At 44.2% G+C, this 21,283-nt stretch overlaps 1 protein-coding gene across 3 annotated transcripts in view; it reads right to left on the reverse strand.

Moving 5' to 3' along the window:
* The window catches only part of RTEL1 (regulator of telomere elongation helicase 1), a 224,484-nt gene that overhangs the window by 58,639 nt on the left and 144,562 nt on the right, over positions 1 to 21,283 (reverse strand). The window contains exons 27-32 of one of the 3 annotated variants that reach the window (XR_011205455.1): positions 19,836 to 20,011; positions 12,576 to 12,671; positions 12,073 to 12,280; positions 11,651 to 11,788; positions 11,370 to 11,486; positions 3,527 to 3,779 (exon numbers count right to left, since the gene is read on the reverse strand). Coding sequence is in view for 2 of the 3 variants with exons in the window: in XM_069243277.1 (XP_069099378.1) it covers positions 3,531 to 3,779; positions 11,370 to 11,486; positions 11,651 to 11,788; positions 12,073 to 12,280; positions 12,576 to 12,671; positions 19,836 to 20,011 (984 nt within the window). In the remaining variant the exon portion in view is untranslated. The remainder of the gene's footprint in view (positions 1 to 3,526; positions 3,780 to 11,369; positions 11,487 to 11,650; positions 11,789 to 12,072; positions 12,281 to 12,575; positions 12,672 to 19,835; positions 20,012 to 21,283) is intronic. The other 2 variants (XM_069243277.1, XM_069243278.1) reach the window with 2 other exon arrangements.

The raw sequence follows: 21,283 nt of genomic DNA on the forward strand, positions 1-21,283 counted from the left end.
TCCTTGCACCAGGCAGAAGCATGTCCATTTCGAATTAAAGTCTTTGTTGAAGCACAAGTTTGTGCTTGCACTAACATCTCTCTATAATCAGCTGGGATGAGGAGAAAACTGAAGTCTACGTGATGAGGAACCAAGCTGTCAAGCTGAGTGACTTCAAATTGTATTGTAGAAATCGTCTGTTATGTCTGGAGAGGAGCCTGGGATATATCTTCAGCTGAATTGGCGAACACTGACAGTCTCAACAGGTTAGTGTACCAGAATTGGTGCTGACACATCAGGGAAATCAAACTCAAAGAACAGCGGTCCACCTTGGCCTTCCACAGCACCCTGTGAATGAGGGGGGACAGTGGAAAGGAGTAAATTAGGAGATTCTGACTTGTCATTGAGAAGGCACTGCCCTTGGATCGCGGTTAACAGTACCCGCTGCAACTGGCTTTTCTTGTTCCGCAGGGTTTCAAATAGGTCTAAAGTTAAATTAACACATTTTGGGAACACATATTGCACTAACCTGGTGGAGCTCCAATTGTGGTAGTCTGAAAGGGTGTGACACCGTGAGTCTGCATGGTTGTTCTGGACCCCTGTTAGATATTCCATAGCAATATCAACCTAGTTTGCTATGGCCTAGACCCACACCACCTGTGCCTCTTCTGCAAGGGAATGAGACCTTGTGCCTCCCTGCTGGTGAAGTAGTACATTTCACGTTGCCAGTCTGGATCAACATGCCTTGGCCTGCCAGTCTCAGAAGAAATGTTTCTAGGGTTATGGCCCACAGCTCCAAAATGTTTATGCTGAGTTACTTTTCCTCTTCTGAAATGACACCTTTTGTAGAGAGTCTGCATGCGAGTGCTCTATCCTTCGATTGATGCATTTATTGTCATTATCATTCTGTCTTTGGATACACCTTTCCATATTGATCACTCTGTATTACTAAACATTTCTTTCATTCAAGCATGTCATATGTCAAATAAAACCAGAATGGGTTTAAGAAAGTTATATCAGCTATCACCAACCATACAGAGACATTTTTTGTAATACAGAGTGATCAATATGGAATGGTGCGATATATTCACCTAACACAATGTACATTTATATCAAGAAGTCCATTCCTATTTATTGTCAGATGCAAATCCACCTGTAGCCGGTTTATTGAGGATGACCTGTTGACGTTACAGTCTCCACAGGCAAGTCAGTCCATGACACCATCATCATGACACAAAGATGTAAATGGTGCCCAACAGCGCTAACTCCCAAAAGTTGGATGGCTAGAAAGTCCCATCCAACTAAGTCGTAAAGAGGCATAATTTATCACAAATTATTCTGTCCTATGAATCCATATATTACAGAAAGTGGTCCAACATATTTGACTTGTCTCTCCACCCTTCCAAGTTCATATTGATCACTCTGTATTACGAAAGATATCTCTGTATGGTCAATGATTGCTATAACAACAGTGTTAAACCCCTTCTGGATTTACATGACATATGACATGCTTGAATGGTCAAAGTAAATATCTTTTGTGATTATAAGAATCAGTCTATGTTGGTATGCCTCAAATCTGTTGTTCATCATTACTTAGTTTATTTATTTCTCATTTCATTTAAAAGGGTTTGATGTATGTACTAACCTGATAATTGGACCAATAAGATCATAAGTGACTCCTTCAGAAACATTCTGTTATATTTTTAAGTTTAGACCCAGCTTCCCGGGGAATATCGGTTTGCCCTATCTTCTTTGGATTCAGAATCAAAGATATGCACTGACAGTTGGGCAGAAACCTTCAAGGGTGAAAAAGAAAAGGCTGATTGTGCTTTCAGTGCTGGTTCAGAAAAGGCATATATAATTTACAGTCCATTTGTCATCAACGGCGTGGTTGTTGTAGATGTGGTTGCGATTGACAAGGGTCTATTTGTTGACCGGATCTTCCTGGACGACAGGGCACTGCTTGAAGGCCTCATTTGTAAGAGGCTAGCCGATGAAGTTGTCATTGATGATTGTGTCTTTTTTTTGGGATGATGGAAAGGTCTGATGATTTAGGTGGGACTATTGACGGTATAAGAGGAATGGGATTTTGTGCCATTTTCCGAGCAAGTTGTTCCACGCCTTTTTTTGATACCTTCTCTGAAAAATAACTTGTCATTGTAGGAGACTGATGCAGGTGCTTCTAAGGTGAATTCCAGCTGAGGAAGTTTAAAATCCTTTCTTTCTTATGCTGCATTTGAGGATGTGCCTAGAGGGGCACTTTTTATGGACACATCCCAGATGAGGAAAATCTCCTTTGGAATGAAGTCTTTTCGTCTTTTCCAGAAGATAGAGAGACAACCTCCTTTCTCTCTGTTCTTCAGTGAGTTGGAGGGTCATGTCCTACAGGTGTTGCAGGATAATGGTTTGTAAGAAGGATAAACACAATACATTAACTGATTGTGGGAATCTTCTGTATAAATCTTCTTTTGTCTGTAGTCTGAGCAGGATGTGAAGAGATACACTTTTTTCTCTGCCACAGTGACACTTAGGGGTTTACCCCTGCCCAAGAATATGAAAGTCTGCAAAATCCCTAAAATACCTCACACAAGATGTAGGAAATGTAAGGTAAAAGATGGATAAGTGCACGCCTCTTCCCGAGGGCTCCTTCGCGCACAAGACGTGCAGTTGAAAGTTGAACGATCGTGGCCTCAAGAGACAGTAGAACGTTCAGTACCTCCACCTCATTGGCTTAAGTTTGGATTGTTTCAAATGAGGTAGATGAAATGCTAAAAACGCCACTGTTGGACTAGGCTATTATTAACACTGACTAATTCTATTTAAAACTACCAGGGATTCCCAGCCTGATAATGGGGAATTATTTAGGCATGTGAATCCATGAAAGATCCAGTGACGGAGAATTTATTTTATTCTGTGCTCCATGATAACATTAAAACGATCATATAAGATTCTGACTCAAAGGGACTTTAGTGATTTCACAAAAGTACAGAGCATATCGTCACCAGATTAGTAACACTTGTGATGTTAAAGTAATTCCGACAGTCTTCAAGGACTTGAAGCCTTTTTTATGCAACTGATACTTTCTGAAGCTGCAATAAAAAAAAATCCATTGTATGTAAATTGATCAATGTGAATCATCTTCAAGTTAAGGAATTCATTTGTTGCTAAACACTTAAATTAATTCCCTGTGACTGGCCGAATCAGACAGGGAGCCTCCATACTGTGCGTGTTTTGTGTATTTAATAAATGATGCCTGTCCTGTGATGAGGTAAGGCCTATTTGTTGACTGTGCTGTAAAGGCAACTCAAGCCTGTCCTTTTAATTTGGAAAAGTCTTGTCTCATCTTGTCAATGTTACAAAAGCAGCCCTTTTCCCATTCCTTATGTATATAAAATGTGCTGCAAAATTCCCCTACTCTTTGCTTCTTGGCAGTTCATTGAAAGAGTTAAATTATGCAGCATGAAGTCACGGACTGAGATATCAGAGAAAGGGTTTACGCCCAAAACACCACCATTACCCCCACCCCCATAATGACAGTGCAAAATACTTGCTGCGGAGCAGATGAGCGTGTGCAGGATCCTCCATGAAGAGCCCCGCAATCTCAGACACCATGGCAGAGTAATGATCCGTCTTCTTGTATGTGGTGAGGGCTGTGGAGAAGCGCTTGTAGTTTTCGGGTCCCAGAGCCTCTCTCACCTCAGAAAGGAAGGCTGAAAGGATATGCTTTTCATCCACGCTACTTCCTCCAGGACGCACCCCCTTGACACGTAGTTGTTCTGAGTTACTTGTGCCTCTTTCTACTGTACAACAAAGAAGGAAAGTGCTGTCAGGTGTGAGCGCTGAAATTAACATTAGTAATGATTTTCATGTGTTCTTGTATTTGTTTTAATAAATAAGATGTGTTAGCGTTGAAATTAATGTGTGACACATAAGGTACCTACTTGATTGACCACCATCACATGAAAGACCCCGTATATGATCTTTCACAAAATAATGTACTAATATTGTATTGGGAATTCTATTCATTTTAAATGCATTGTTCTGTCATATTAATGACGAAATAATATGAATCGCACTTGTGCTAATTAAAAGGCCTCAAGCAAGCAAGGCCACAGCTAAAGTTGATTGTCTGCCAAACGCTGAGAGATGTAACTTAGGAAATGATCTCATGTCCACTGCATAACAAATTCTTTTGTTTAAGTTGCATATTTGTCTACAGTTTTGCACTAACTAAATGCATTTATTTGGAGGAACTAACGTGTTTCCGAAGGTTTCTATAATCTCTGTACCCGCTGTCTTGAAGCGTATTTGGAATATGGAAAACGAAGGCCTACTGAGGTGGCGCTTGGCTGGCGGTGTGCGTGGGGTGGCGCTTGGCTGGCGGTGTGCGTGGGGTGGCGCTTGGCTGGCGGTGTGCGTGGGGTGCGCTTGGCTGGCGGTGTGCTTGGGGTGGCGCTGGGCTGGCGGTGTGCGTGGGGTGGCGCTTGCCTGGCGGTGCCAGCCAAACGGCAGTCCACACTCCCATCAGCTGGTGTGATTCTTGTATCAGGCATGTGGGCGTATGTAAGTGATGGGCCCTTGAGTGGCGCGGTCTGTCGATGTGAGTGTTGTAATGTGCTGGGCCGTGGCTGGCGGTGTGAATGGTCTTGTGCGTGTCATGTATGAAAGGTGTGTGAATGGACTGTAAAGCGGTTGGTGCCTTGTCGCGGCTTTACAGCTCACGAGCTGTGAGTCATTGGTTCACTTTTTTGCCTTTCAGTTATTAGCAGTGCATTTCATTTTTGTGAAATCTCTTGTTAATAAAATTTGATCCACTGAACCATCACTCACCCTCGTGCCAAATCCAACCAGTATGTGTTGTAAAAAATGACAAAACCTGCTCCGCTGTAATCAGGCGTCGCAGCACACCTGTGACACGCTAGGTGCCTCGGGTGGGACCCCGATGATGAAGCATGCCACCAACTTGGTTGGTGGGTGAGGGGTCTTCTTCACATAACCTAAGTGTGTTTCTTTTCACAATTTTAGTGTTTGGCACATCACGGACGTATGTGCACACATCAAAGTGATATATTCCAAAAATACCTGTGTTTGGGGGGGAGGGCCCACCTATCTTTTTGGTCCTGGGTCGGCCGTCATGTAGGGAAACCTACAAAACCCAGAAACTTTTTAAAACTAGGCACCCCAAGGAGTCCAGGGAGGTGTGGCTTGCGTGGCTCCCCCAACATTTTCTTACCCAGACTCCTCTGTAAACCTCAAAATTTGCATAAAAAAGCATATTTTCCTGATTTTTCTTAGTAGGATTACCGCTCCAGCACAAAAATCCTACTCCCGAGTTTTCCCCTCAGTCTCCCAAGTAAAATGACACCTCACTTATGTGGGTCCCCAAAGCAGAGTCCGTCTAAAGATGTTTAAAAGAATATGCCCTTATAAACTTGCTGTGCTATCCCTTCAGGTTTTGGGCCTTATTCTGTTGCAGGCACCTGGCCCACCCACACAAGTGAGGTATCATTTTTATCGGGAGACTTGGGGGAACGCTGGGTGGAAGGAAATTTGTGGCTCCTCTCAGATTCCAGAACTTTCTGCCACAGAAATGTGAGGAACATGTGTTTTTTTAGCCACATTTTGAGGTTTGCAAAGAATTCTGGGTAACAGAACCTGGTCCGAGCCCCGCAAGTCACCCCATCTTGGATTCCCCTAGGTCTCTAGTTTTCAGAAATGCACAGGTTTGGTAGGTTTCCCTAGGTGCCGGCTGAGCTACAGGCCAAAATCTACAGGTAGGCACTTCGCAAAAAACACCTCTGTTTTCTCCCAAAATTTTGGATGTGTCCACGTTGCGCTTTGGGGTGTTTCCTGTCGCCGGCGCTACAGGCCAAAATCCCCAGGTAGGCACTGTTTTCTCCCAAAATTTTGGATGTGTCCACGTTGTGCTTTGGGGTGTTTCCTGTCGCCGGCGCTAGGCCTACCCACGCAAGTGAGGTATCATTTTTATCGGGAGACTTGGGGGAACGCTGGGTGGAAGGAAATTTGTAGCTCCTTTCAGATTCCAGAACTTTCTGCCACAGAAATGTGAGGAACATGTGTTTTTTTAGCCAAATTTTGAGGTTTGCAAAGGATTCTGGGTAACAGAACCTGGTCCGAGCCCCGCAAGTCACCCCTCCTTGGATTCCCCTAGGTCTCTAGTTTTCAGAAATGCACAGGTTTGGTAGGTTTCCCTAGGTGCCGGCTGAGCTAGAGGCCAAAATCTACAGGTAGGCCCTTCGCAAAAAACACCTCTGTTTTCTCCCAAAATTTTGGATGTGTCCACGTTGCACTTTGGGGTGTTTCCTGTCGCCGGCGCTAGGCCTACCCACGCAAGTGAGGTATCATTTTTATCGGGAGACTTGGGGGAACGCTGGGTGGAAGGCAATTTGTGGCTCCTCTCAGATTCCAGAACTTTCTGCCACGCAAATGTGAGGAACATGTGTTTTTTTAGCCAAATTTTGAGGTTTGCAAAGGATTCTGGGTAACAGAACCTGATCCGAGCCCCGCAAGTCACCCCATCTTGGATTCCCCTAGGTCTCTAGTTTTCAGAAATGCACAGGTTTGGTAGGTTTCCCTAGGTGCTGGCTGAGCTAGAGGCCAAAATCTACAGGTAGGCACTTCGCAAAAAACACCTCTGTTTTCTCCCAAAATTTTGGATGTGTCCACGTTGCTCTTTGGGGTGTTTCCTGTCGCCGGCGCTAGGCCTACCCACACAAGTGAGGTATCATTTTTATCGGGAGACTTGGGGGAACGCTGGGTGGAAGGAAATTTGTGGCTCCTCTAAGATTCCAGAACTTTCTGCCACAGAAATGTGAGGAACATGTGTTTTTTTAGCCAAATGTTGAGGTTTGCAAAGGATTCTGGGTAACAGAACCTGGTCCGAGCCCCGCAAGTCACCCCATGTTAAATTCCCCTAGGTCTCTAGTTTTCAGAAATGCACAGGTTTTGTAGGTTTCCCTAGGTGCCGGCTGAGCTAGAGGCCAAAATCTACAGGTAGGCACTTTGCAAAAAACACCTCTGTTTTCTCCCAAAATTTTGGATGTGTCCACGTTGCGCTTTGGGGTGTTTCCTGTCGCCGGCGCTAGGCCTACCCACGCAAGTGAGGTATCATTTTTATCGGGAGACTTGGGGGAACGCTGGGTGGAAGGAAATTTGTAGCTCCTCTCAGATTCCAGAACTTTCTGCCACAGAAATGTGAGGAACATGTGTTTTTTTAGCCAAATTTTGAGGTTTGCAAAGGATTCTGGGTAACAGAACCTGGTCCGAGCCCTGCAAGTCACCCCTCCTTGGATTCCCCTAGGTCTCTAGTATTAAGAAATGCACATGTTTGGTAGGTTTCCCTAGGTGCCGGCTGAGCTAGAGGCCAAAATCTACAGGTAGGCACTTCGCAAAAAACACCTCTGTTTTCTCCCAAAATTTTGGATGTGTCCACGTTGCACTTTGGGGTGTTTCCTGTCGCCGGCGCTAGGCCTACCCACACAAGTGAGGTATCATTTTTATCGGGAGACTTGGGGGAACGCTGGGTGGAAGGAAATTTGTGGCTCCTCTCAGATTCCAGAACTTTCTGCCACAGAAATGTGAGGCACATGTGTTTTTTTAGCCAAATTTTGAGGTTTGCAAAGGATTCTGGGTAACAGAACCTGGTCCGAGCCCCGCAAGTCACCCCTCCTTGGATTCCCCTAGGTCTCTAGTTGTCAGAAATGCACAGGTTTGGTAGGTTTCCCTAGGTGCCGGCTGAGCCAGAGGCCAAAATCTGCAGGTAGGCACTTCGCAAAAAACACCTCTGTTTTCTTTCAAAAAAATGGGATGTGTCCACGTTGCGTTTTGGGGCGTTTCCTGTCGCGGGCGCTAGGCCTACCCACACAAGTGAGGTATCATTTTTATCGGGAGACTTGGGGGAACATAGATTAGCAAAACAAGTGCTATTGCCCCTTGTCTTTCTCTACATTTTTTCCTTCCAAATATAGGAGAGTGTGTAAAAAAGACATCTATTTGAGAAATTCCCTATAATTGACATGCTAGTATGGTCACCCCGGAATTCAGAGATGTGCAAATAACCACTGCTCCTCAGCACCTTATCTTGTGCCCTTTTTGGAAATGCAAAGGTTTTCTTGATAGCAATTTTTTACTCTTTATATTTCAGCAAATGAATTGCTGTATACCCGGTATAGAATGAAAACGCACTGCAGGGTACAGCTCATTTATTGGCTCTGGGTTCCTCGGGTTCTTGATGAACCTACAAGCCCTATATATCCCCGCAACCAGAGGAGTCAAGCAGACGTAACGGTATATTGCTTTCCATAATCTGACATTGCAGGGAAAAGTTACAGAGTAAAACGTAGAGAAAAATTGATGTTTTTTTCACCTCAATTTCAATATTTTTCTTTTTCAGCTGTTATTTTATGTAGGAAACCCTTGTAGGATCTACACAAATGACCCCTTGCTGAATTCAGAATTTTGTCTACTTTTCAGAAATGGTTAGGTTTCTGGGATCCAGCATTGGTTTCATGCCAATTTCTGTCACTGACTGGAAGGAGGCTGAAAGCACAAAAAATTGCAAAAATGGGGTATGCCCCAGTAAAATGCCAAAACTGTGTTGAAAAATTGGGTTTTCTGATTCAAGTCTGCCTGTTCCTGAAAGCTAGGAAGCTGCTGAGTTTAGCACTGCAAACCCTTTGTTGATGCCATTTTCAGGGGGAAATCCACAAGCCTTCTTCTGCAGCCACTTTTTCCATTTTTTTTTAAAAAAACGAAATTTTCACTGTATTTTGGCCAATTTCTTGGCCTCCTTCAAGGGAACCCACAAAGTCTGGGTACCTCTAGAATCCCTAGGATGTTGGAAAAAAAGGACGCAAATTTGGCTTGGTTAGCTTATGTGGACAAAAAGTTATGAGGGCCTAAACACGAACTGCCCCAAATAGGCAAAAAAAGGCCTGGCACAGGAGGGGGAAAAGGCCTGGCAGCGAAGGGGTTAAAGTCCAAATTCTAAACCGTCACCCCTTTCCCTGCTCCCCTGCCCTGATGCTGATGACCTCCTGAAGAAGCTTATGCTGTTTTGCTGATCCTTAAGGATAGGTAATATGAATAAACTGTGCATTTTTGTTTATCTTTTGTTTCTCAGGTAACAACTGCTGTTTCGATAGCGCCATAGCTAGATGTTTTCTAAACCTGTGCTACTAAACTTTTGCAGAAAGCACAACATGCTAATGCTGATCCAAAGTTAGTGAGGTGCTTTCTCTTTACCTATGATCTGACGTCATTCTATTGTTGAACAAATGTACGCTGTTTCTCTTGCTCAAATATTGTTGCTATTAATTTGTATTTTTGCAATTGAGTCCATTGTTTTTATCGCTTTGTATAAAATTGAGATTCTTTAGGCGTTTCAGACAACCTGTGATGTTTCTCTATTTGTACCACTAGGTTTTGAGTCTAATTTTCACGACCTTACCATTGTTGATACAGGGAAATAAACATTTTAATTGATATCAAGAGGTGTGGTTATTCATGGCCAAATGGGTCATGGTGTGTTTTGTACTGACTCTCTAATGATTTGTATTGTTTAGTTTTGATGTGCCTTATGAGCTACCTATGAAATCAACTCAAACGAGTCAAAAATGTTCATCGACCTTAGGGACCTGTCTGCTGATTAGTTGCTATAACTAAACAGATAAGCCAGGACGCGCCCACACAGCACCCAAGTAAGGAACATGACATTAACGGGAAAAAGCTTCTTCAGTTACATTTGACATTGAATGTTATTTGAGGACAACTATTAAAGTGTACATTTTCTCCCACTCCCAAGACACAAAAATAAATTAACAAACATGGGGCGATGACCTCTTAAGAACCCTCCCTGTCCCTAGATTGATGCAACCAACAGTGATATCAGCAAACAGAGTACACGGTTCCATTTCCTAATTTCTCATTACTTTGGTTCGTTTTTTTAAATTGGTTATATTTAAGTGCTATCTTTTACATTGAATGTGCATTACCTAGCCATGTGGCATTTCTACCTCTTTTTCTTTTGATGCAGTTTTCAGATTTTTACAGGCCAATATTTTTAATACAGGCACAATCTTGCCCTCCTTATATTTCTGACTCCCCTGTCTCTTTATGCTGCCACAGTGGTGTCCTCCGCTTTCCTTCATCACCTTTTAGAGTCATTGATATTGGTGTATATTTAAAGTTAGCTGGTTCTCTCCCACATGTTTGGGCAGTAAAACAATGACAATCCTATTTTCTTGCACTGTGCTCCTGGCATACAAGGTATGACCTAGAGGCAGGGCAAAGGAAAGCCAACAGATCAGGATGACGGCAAATGGTTGGCCGATATGGGTTGCCAGAAGTGGCAAAGTGTCTGTGAAAGGTGGCAGGCTTGGAAGCCAAGTTGTGCTGAGCTAGACAAAATGGAAGGGAGGCCAAGTAGGAGGGGTACAATGTGTTGCTGCAAGTGCATCATGACTATGGAAGTGTTTGTGCTAGGAGGTAAGATGCAACAGGTGACTTCCCAGGGCAAATCTGTCAACTAGAGGCTGCAACTAAGACCTTTTGTGCGATTCACCGTTACACAGAAGGCACAAAGAAATTACCCAGCAATTTTTGTGGTCTTTTATAACAAATCAGAAATAATCACGGTTAAATATCACACCACTTTACACATTCTGAACGGCAGCTATCTGTTTAGGACACTGATAAACAGCACAACACCCTGCCCTTAGGTGACTGCCTAACGTTTTTGCAGCACAAACACGGACAAATCCACTATCTTCCTCAAATCACTGCCCAATGCTTTAGTGTTTAAGAGTGCATTTTGCAAGGACACAATATACCAGTTCCAAATACTTGGTTGATACCCAGGATTTGCTGGTTCTGCATGGGAGGGCATGGTTTGATGCATTACGGCTGCATGAAAAACAAACAGCTGTAAGCTCAGGGGAACTTGAATCTGAAGAAGAGGAGCAGCCATTCAATAGTAAGTAACCAATAGCACAAAAATACACACCCCCAAAGGAATTTTCCACAGTGTTACAAACACAATTGTCTACCATGAAAGTAGCTCAATACAGCAGCTTTCAAATTAAGACCTGAATAATCCCCTGCTGCTTCCAGAAGCCTGATTTCAACTTGCATCACAGGTCAAGAAAGCTTATGCTTACAAAAACACTGCTTCCTTAGTGAAATAAAAGAGCATGGCCGGCTTTAAAGCAGTCTAAAAAGGGAATGTGTTGTATGTTCTCCTAATTAGAAAGTTAGATAGTGCTTAGAAAAAGGAACTCCTTTTCCAAACATTTGCCATTGCAAGCAGAGTTGACTTGTTCAACTAGACCAGCTGAGGCATGGATGGCTGAGCTGGGGAGAGTGATGCGTACCTGTTTTGACTGGCCCAGTGGTGAGATGATTGCCCCCTTGGTTCAGGTGTGTTCCAGAGTTCAGCTGCAGAGCAGAATCTTCTGAGAAAGTCATCTTCTTCTCGCGGGGCTTCTCAGCTATCGATTGAAGAGACGAGGGAAGAGTGTGAAATTGAGAGCAGTTTAGTGCCGGGACCTGCATAGACACCTTATATCCACCTATCACCTCAAGAAGTCAGGAAGGAACCTGTGCTAGTGGAGGACACTCTTTTAGTTGACTTCCTTAAAATAGGTTTCCATACCTGTCTGTTTGGCTAGTCGTTCGCGCTCCTCGCGCTGCAGACTGTGTTCCGGTTTGAAGCCGCAGCCCTCCCCTGTTAACTCCCGGCAGGCTTGGTCAAATTGCTTCTTATGGTGCGGCCGGATGAACTGATAGAACTCTAATATGAAAGAAAACCCATGTGAATATCTTTGAATGGAGATCTTAATAAAGAAGAAGCACTCTCAATCATTCAAGCAAAGAAAAACTGAGAACAGAAGTCTACAACCCAATAATGCAATTATAAGTGTGTGCACCAACACGGAGAGCCAGTTACAGGTCCATGTCTCTCCAAGTGTGCTTGGGTCTGGGTAGGGACAGCAATAACAACATGTACTAGGAAGGCCAGTTGTGAGGGATAGTCCTTTGCTGGGGAAGAGTTATTCACAACCCAAGACATTTTACCTCGCAGTAGAATGTGCTTTTTGGAGTCCCCTGTGAAGAGTGCCGCCAACTCTGAGAGCAAAATGGTGAAGTCATCAGAGGCCTTGTAGCTCTGCATGGCTTGCATGAACACCTCATAGTTTGACTGGCTTAAGGCTTGCTTTACAGACACCATGAACAACGAAGCTCGGGTGGACTTCTGGTGAGGGGTCCCTGATAGTCCATTCATCTGGATTAAACAAAAAAAAGATACTGTTAATCCCGGTATTACCACATCCTGGAGTACACCAAAGTCTGATGCTCACCCAGTATTTTTCAATCATGACCTGGCCCTGGACAACATCTAAACATGATCAGATATGGCAGACGTTGAGACTATGTCGCAGCCCCTCTCCTTACTTGCCCACAAGTATCTCCTTGCACAATGAAGTGCCCACAAAACTCTGACGGATTACATCTCACAGGTAGCTCCTTTACCCTCTAACTCGTATGTATCAACTCTGTAGAACATTACAATGCATTACCTTGTTGTCTACGATTTTTATCTTCTTTTTGCCTCCCCTCTGCTCATCATTTAATCTCTTGTCGTACTGCAAGGATCGCGTAGACATAAGGAATGCCTACAATGAGATTGTGATAGACACAAGTTTATCTACCAATGTGATGCAGTGCCTAATGTAAGACGAACAATGCATTTTATTTATTCAATGATCAGAGATAAGAAAACAGAAGGTACATGCACAGTGAACAAGTTATTTGTTTTTTGTTAATGGTCTTCCTCATGGATACTCTTTATAACAGCAGATTCCTCCTCCATTAGTATATGCCCAGGTGTCAAACTTGAACTGGAGAATTCTTCCAGCAATGTTCTTGCTGACTCAGTGGTGATCCAGAATGGCTCCATAACGACTTCATACAGTGACGAAGCAGTCACATGTATCTGCACGCCTGGGTACCAGTTTAATTTACTTGTGTATTTCTCTTTCTGTGGCCTTAGTCACGGAGCACAGAAAAATATGTCAAAGAGTATGTGCTGATTCCCAACATGGGACCTTTTTAGAAGAGGCCACTTCACGGAACGGGAAACTGAGGAATGTGCAATTAGAGAGTATCCACCAGAAGGAGCGTTACTGAAGGTAAGTAACTAATTCTTCATATGGATACTTCTAATTGCAGACTCCTCTTCTTGAGAATAGAACAATAGCAGTATTTTACAAAGGTGAAGGTTCTGGGGAGTAGACTCAGATTAAAAAGTCCTGCAGAACCAAGCAGGTGTAGTGACCCTCTTGCTGAGTCTGGTAGTCAAGGCAGTAGCATTTCATTAACATATGTAGCAATGCCCATGTTGCAGCTTGCCAGATATCTACAACAGGCATTTCATATACCAGAGTCATCATAGCCTGGGTGGAATGTGCTTGCACTCGATAAAGGGGCTGCTTCTTGGCCACTGGAAAGCAGATCTTAATACAGAAGACTACCCACCTCAACAGGGTCCTCTTTTATGCAGCCATTTCTTTCATTGCCAAATAGAAACCAACAAAGACCTGATCACTAGTGCAATGTTTTTTGTGTGCAGTAGATGTAGAAGTTCAGAGCCCTCTTAGGGTCAAGACAATGGTGCCTTTCGTTTGAGGGGTAAGGCTGAACAAGAAACACTAGCAGAGTAATCAACTGGCCAACATGGAAGTGAGTATGATCTTCAGTAGGAAAGCTGACCTGGTCATCAATACCAGTTTGTCCCGAAAAAAGGTGGCATAGAAAGGGTGGAAGGCAAGCACCTACAGTTTGCCCATGAACACACTAACATAATGGCAATGAGGAAGACAGTTTTTAGTGTTTAGAGCCTTAAGGAACATCTTAGCATGAGATCCAGGGGTGTGCATATGAGAGATGTTAAGACCAGTTTCAGGTACCACTGAGGCATAGCAAAAGATACAGGGAAAACCTAGGAGTCAAAACTTTTGCGATATGCTGGAAAGAAGGCTTTTCAGGTAATCATAAGAAGCCCAAAGGGGCAGCAAAATAACCTTTCACTGTGATGTACCGCAAGACCTTGCTGGGCTAACAAAAGAACATCAGAAAGTTTAGCGTGCAAGGGATTGGTGTTTCAAGTACACACCAACAAACATACATTTAACAGAGTAGACAGACTTTGAGGTACGTTGTCTGCCCAAAAGGATTAGCTTGACTAACTTGCTCAGCACTTCAACTGCATCAGTTGTAGCTGCTCAATCTCCAGGTGTAAATTGTGGACACTCAGATTCAGGAGCCTGTCCTGCTGCTGAATCACTAGGTCTTTCAAATATTCAGGCTGTGGGTACCACAATCTCCTGACCCAGTTCTCAGCGATGAGAATGATCTTAGCCCGGACTGTCTTCATCTTCGTAAGAACCAAAGGCAGGAGAGGTGGTAGTGGAAAAGCTTACAGTTGTGCATCCTTCCATTCCTGATGGAATGTGTCTCCTAATCAGCACCTTGAAGGAACTCCAACGTGTAGAATTGTTGACACTGTGTATTTGACAGTGGCAAACAGATCATGCCATGGTGTACCCCAAAGATTGAAGACCCATACACCAATTTCCAAATGGGATGTCACTCATGGTGTGCGAGTCAATGCCTGCTCAGTTCGTCTGCTCTGGATTTCAAGGGTCCTGCCAAGTGGCTGGTGACCAGGAAGATGTTCTGCTGGTCCAGCCACCTCCAGTGATTTACCACCTCCTGGAACAAGATCTAGTAACCCACTCTGTTCTGTCTGCTGCAGTATCGCATGATGGTTGTGTTGTCTGTGAGGACTTGCACTACCTCCCCTTTAGGGCCAAATGGATTGCCTAAAGCTCCAGAAGGTTGATATAGAGCTGGCTCTCGGCTAGAGACAAAGGCCTCTAAATCCCACCTCTCCCAGATAGTCCCCTCAACCGAGCAGTGATGAGTCTGTCAGTATGTCACCACTGTGAACTCTGGGTGAGGGAGAGCGAGGTCTGCAGCTGGTTTAGTTAGCATCTACCACCTGCTACTGCAGATCCTGCTCCGTCTTCTTTGAGATCTGAACAGAGTCAGAGAGGCAGTCCTGATGCTTGTGTCACAGAGTTCTGAGGGTCCACTACAGGGCCCACAGCTGCCACCTGGCATTCTTGATTGACAAGTTATTTTTTGTTAACACTCTTTCATATAGACACTCCATATATTGCAGGTTCCTCACCTTTACAATAGCCCAAGCCACCAGACTGGACACGGGGGCTTTCACATCAAGGCCCCCATGCATCGCTATGGGACAATGTGTGCCCCTATGTTGACTTTGTTTCGCCCTGGAAGAGACAAAGCGCAGCTGCCTGATATTTGCCCCTGTCCGCAGATATCAGTGTCTTTATTTACACCTTCGACGGCCTTAAATGTGGAGCACAAAACAACTGGAGGCACTAGTGTGTAGATCTCGATTTTCAGAGCTTTATATATGGTAAAAAGAGACCCCTCCTAACACAAAGACTGGGGGACAGGGAGGCTTTTGCAGTGAGATAGGATGTATCACCAGTAAGAGCATTACCTAAGGCAGGTAACTTATTTTTCTGATGGATATTTCTAACCGCAGATTACCCACCGTCACAATACATACAAAAACAGTACCACCGCGAGGTGTTTTCTGCACTTTCCTACCTTCCTTTCTCCAAGAAAACCCAACAAAAAGCTGATCATTTACCTGATTGTCTTTGGTGCAATCAATGCAAATGGTTAAAGCTCTTTTGGGGTTTAACTGAAGGAGTCTCTCCTCTTTCAAGGGGTGAGGCATGGCAAATAAGTCTAGAAGGGTGATGGACTGCCCAAAGTTAAGAGGCATTACGACTTTTGGCAATGTCTGGAGCTCACTCATGTGACAAGCAAAAGAGATCGCCACAAGCAAGACAGTCTTTAGAGTCAAAAGGCACAACGAACAGGACACACATAAGAAAAGCCAGGACCAAATTAAGGTCCCACTGTGGCATTATAAACATTGGGGGGGGAGCAACATGTGTGTCAAATCGTTAATAAAAAGCATCGTAACAGGTGATTAAAAAAAATATACCATTATGCTGGTATGCACAAAAAAGCCAAAAGGGTGGACAAAAAACCCTTACTGGAGCCCACTGCAGGTCCTTGCTGGGCTAAAGATAGAACAAACAATAAAGCACCAGAAGCTTAGCGTGTAACTGGTCTGTCCTGGGGGGCTCCATGGCAGGCCACAATTCTGGCCAGGCACACACTGGAAACGGACTTTGTAAAGAGATGTCTGGCATCGAGGATGACAGTGATAGGTGTAGTAATAAATCATATGAAGTCAGCCGCTGCCTCTCAATCTCCACACATAGAGGTTTAGATTCCGCGGGTTCGGGTACAAAGCCTTCCCTGCAGCAGAAGTTCCTCCCGAAGCCGTAGTTTGATGAAAATATAATTGCTCATGGCCAAACGTTACGGGTATAGCAATCTCCTTGTCTAATTCAGACCCACTAGGATGACTTGGGACGAATCATTCCTGATATTTTTGAGAATTCGGGGCAGAAGAGGCAGATCAGGAACGCGTACAATAGTCCCATGCTCCATTCTATGAGTTTCCTACAGAGAGCATTCTTGGGAAATCCAGTATGCAGAAGTGTCAACACTGTGTGTTCTTGATGGTGGCAAAAAGATCCAACGAGGGCTCACCTTACTAAAGGATGCAAGTGCCATTTCTGATCCACCAGGCTTCAACAAAAAAATCTGACTGCCCTGGTTTTTAAAGATCCCACCAGGTGGTTCATAATCAGGAAGGCGCCATGTTGGACCTGGCCCCTTCTGCAGGGTCAATCCCAACGTTTTTTACTTTTATCCTATACTTTTTGCTGAATTTGTTTTTGTTGGCCTTAGGGGCTCTGTGTACTTTACCCCTGCTAACTAGTGATAATGTGCTTGTGCGCTCTCTTCCAAACATGGTTACATTGGCTTATAACCAATTGGCATATTTCATTTACTTGTAAGTCGGTGGTAGAGTGGTACGCTGTATACCAAGTGTCTGTAAATTAAATGCTACTCATCGGCCTGCAGTACGTATTGTACCATCCACTTAAGTAACACTTCAAAACATGTCCCAGGCCTGCAACAGTAGCCTGAATGCAGTTTTAAACTACTGTGTCAACTTCCCATTAAACCCCTCTTGCCAAGCCTTAACCTCCCCTTTTATTACATGTATATCACCCCTAAGGCAGGCCTTAGGTAGCCCATATGGCAGGGTACTGTGTAATTGAAAGGTTCGACATGTAGTTTTAAGTTTTACATGTTCTGGTAGTCAAAAACTTTTACATTTGTTTTCTCACTACTGAGAGGCCTACCACTCCCATAGGATAACATTGAGGGTTCCTTATTCCATTTAATAAGCTGCAATTTCCAAATGAGAGCTGGTAGCTAGTTCATGTTTGATGTCTTTGGAATTGTGGAAAAGAGCCCCTTCTAATGAGAAAAGTCAGTTTTTGATCATAAATTAAAAACTTTTAAAATGCCACTTTTAGAAAGTTGGCATTTTTCTCCTCTTGGGCCTTTTGTACCTGTGGTCTGGCCTGGGTCACATGATTGGGTATAACTGACAACTAGCCTTAGTGAATTCCTCCAAGACAGTCACACAATAGACAGCTAGGAAGCTAGGATGGTTGTGTGTGTGTGGGGGATGGGTGGGGGCACTAGATGTGGAGCTGAGTACTGCCCCACCAGCAACTGAATAGCCTGTGCTCTGCCTTCATACAAATGCCCTAATGACCCCCCCCCCCCCATTGTCACTGTAGCCATTTTGGAGCCAGGGCAGAGGCGGCAGGAAATTCCATGCCCTTCAAAGCAATTGTCTAGAAGCTTCTCCCGCTGCCCAAAACTAGGGCGCCAGAGTATAAAAAGGGGCCCTCAAACACCAACTATTCAGTTCACAACTGGACCTGCTGAAGGACTCAGAGGACCGCCTGCTGCTGCGACCTGCTGTGCACTCTGTCAAACTGCTGCTGTACCTAGAAGGGCTGCTTTGCTGCATGGAATCTGCCTTGAGCACTCAGAGGCCAGCCCTGCTCTACATTTTCACCTGCACCCTGGACTACCAGAAGTGGCTCCAAGAGCAGTCCAGCACGAAGGGCCAACGCAGGCCCGCCTAAAAGCAAAACACAAGCAACCCAAAACGGGAATAGCCTTGATTTGGGCTGTTCAATCAAATGTAGCTTGGTTCCAATGGCACAGTAAGCAAGGGACCCAATCTGGGCATACCCCTGGCCACCACCTGCTTTATCTCTCAGAGTGTAGCAGTAAAACGGCAGCATTCATGTGGGATTACAGGTTGAAAGAGCCAGACTTCCCGAGGAAAATATTTTCTTGTCCATTAATTCAGTCCACAAAAAATGTCTCCTCAGTGAAGGAGGATAGAGCAGAATCTACACTATCATACATAAAATAGGACACTTGTAGGCCCAAACCCTCTAGATGGGTGAAATGTTGGGTCACATGGGGATGGATGGTGAGTATATGCCGCCTAAAGGCCTATTCCAAACAGACATGATTTAATGGAACTACTTCTCATTGAAATGTAAAAAGGTTCTGGCATGCAACGACCAGCCTCCACATTTCAGTCAAAACTTGATTTCAAGGACCTCTGCCACAATGAGCAACACCTCTTTGGAAGGTATAAAGTTCTCACAAGGCACTATTGGGAGGCCATCAGGGATAACTGCATGGAGTGTTCAGAACAAGTAGATTCTCGGTCTAATCCAATGAACATCTTTAGAGTTGAAGAATAGAGTAAATCCATACCTTCCTCCACCTTTGTGGAAGCAAAATTCACAACTAATGAAAGAACAAGGACTGCAGAAATCTCAAAAGTAGATTGCCCCATATGACGTTGTAGTCAGCACCATAGACAGTACTGGTTTTGATACAGGCTTTGTAGAGGGCCACAGTGCCTTCAGCAGGAGAACAACCACTGGACATCCCATTAGTAGAGCCAACCTGCACTAGAAATGAGGCCGGTGGCAGATGCAGGGTCAAAGAAGCCAGCAGCCACCTGGGACCATAGGGAACCAGAGGAGGGTGCAGCATAGTTGGCTACGCATGGATGAAAGCCACCACTACAGCCGGAGCCTGAAAAAGGAGCCGGAATCCAAAAGTGAGCTGGCAGCCCAGAACGCTGAGCTGTAACAGGGCTGGGCAAAAACACTGGGTTGATTTCAACCATGAAAGAACACTGTTTTGATATAGTTTTATGATTGGACTTGAGGAAAACTACACTAACCCGAAGAGATGTTGCTTGAATCCGAAGAGGAGTTTCAGGAATGACAGGCATGGTACCTATCACAGCCTGATCTCCTCTTTGGTAGCATTGTACATAAGCATTCCAGGTCCACTATAAAGGCTACAGAAACAACAGAATGGACTTTAGAGCTCTTGTGTGGTGCCATCTATGTTTCCATGACTTCACATCTGGGCCAACGGCAGAGTCATGTCAGAGCTTCGGCACCACCTGCGATAGCAGCAGAGCAATTTAAAGTTTTCTGGATTCAGTCTGGCCCTGGGAAGAGATTCAATAGGTGAGGAATGTGTGGTTAGAGATAAACATCAGACAATAAAGGTTTGCACAAGTCAATAAGGAGTTCATGGGTTATGGACTGTGGTCGCTTCTATGAAGTGTCAGTGAAATCACAGATGATAAAATACACCATTGCACACTAAGCTCCAATTACAGGAAGAACACTTTCTCACGGCCTACTTGCATTGCAAAATCTTGCAAGTAGACTGAGTGGCATCTGCCGTACCTTCTCCTCTCCTGCTAGTGCCTCTTCCTCATCCAGTTCGCCAATTCTCCTCTCGTTATGATCCAAAGCGTCCAGCAGACCAGCCGGTTTTCTCTTGGATGACTTGAAATCCTGCTCGTACTCCCCGCAAATGTTAGCCACACTTTCCCCACCAGGCAGCAGCTCAGCGTCGTTGACTAGAATTCCAAGACAAAGCAGAAAATCATTGCTGCAAAAACTCCTAAGCTACGGTCGCAAACAGCCTCACAAACAGATCTGTACAAGTTATGCTGCCACAAATTCCACAAAACAGGTTCTAACAAACACAAATGCAAGAAATGCTCCTCAAAGTGGAAACTATTAAGAATTACACATATATTTACACCATACCTTACAGTTGCAAATCTCATCTGAAGAAAACATTGTTATTCCTTTTCTGAGCCCCATGCACCTCTCTGCCACAGTACCCTAAACATAACCAGTAGCCAGTTACTTGTTATTAAATGTTGCGACCCCACTTGCTAATCTACCAATATATCTGATTCTGGACTAATGTACCACTGCTATTACAAGGGTATGACAGAGAGCCCTGCCAGTGTTCCTCAATCCTGTCCTCCAGCACCATCGCCTATTTCATGGAGCACATGTAAAAATTAACTTCTACAAAACCAAACAACAACACTGGTGTGTCAAATGCCAAGTGAGTGTTCACAACACACCTGTTTAAATACCAGCATTAACTTGGCATATGTTTATACTGTACCTAATGCCAATGCAGGCGTGACACAAACTGCTCTATCTAGGGTTTCAACAGCATCTATCACAGTTCTGACCCAGTTAAGAAAGGACAGCTCTCACCTACATGCATTTTGCAGTGAAGTGTTGCATTTTAGGACTGAGTAACGCCCTGATCAGCTGTGAAGAGCTTAGGGTCAATCCAATTCCAATTTCTTTTTTTCCCAACTTGCTTTTATTGCTTGATCTCATAACATAGCACATATATACTGGCATACTGTGGTTATATTACAAAAGCACTGCGTTACAGATTATGGTGACCAACTGGCCAAGGCTGGTGCATAACATAATAGTCTGTCAAGGTCAAGTGTAGGTGGCCTTGTAGGACCACCCAGGATTGTCTCCATCACTCAAGTGTTGCTCATAGCCATACATCCAGCACACAGGGTACAGTCCAGTGGTGCTTACAATTTTTGGTCAGCATTGTTGCCTGTGATGATGAGATAATTGTTAAGCTTATACTTAAACAAAATATATAGTTGTTAACAAACATATGTGGCAGCAGCTAGACAGCTAGCAATATCTATCTATGGCCCATCTATGGTGCATGGGGTCAGGAAAGAGGGAATATGTTGGTGGAGGCAGCTGCTCTTCCTTCAGGGGTTAAAACGTTAAGTGGGGAGTAGCCCGTGCCCCTCCATAACCAGGGTTTCATCCGGTCTCATTCCTGTTTG

Source organism: Pleurodeles waltl, chromosome 7 (assembly GCF_031143425.1).
Source record: "Pleurodeles waltl isolate 20211129_DDA chromosome 7, aPleWal1.hap1.20221129, whole genome shotgun sequence".
Classification (NCBI taxonomy): Eukaryota; Metazoa; Chordata; class Amphibia; order Caudata; family Salamandridae; genus Pleurodeles; species Pleurodeles waltl.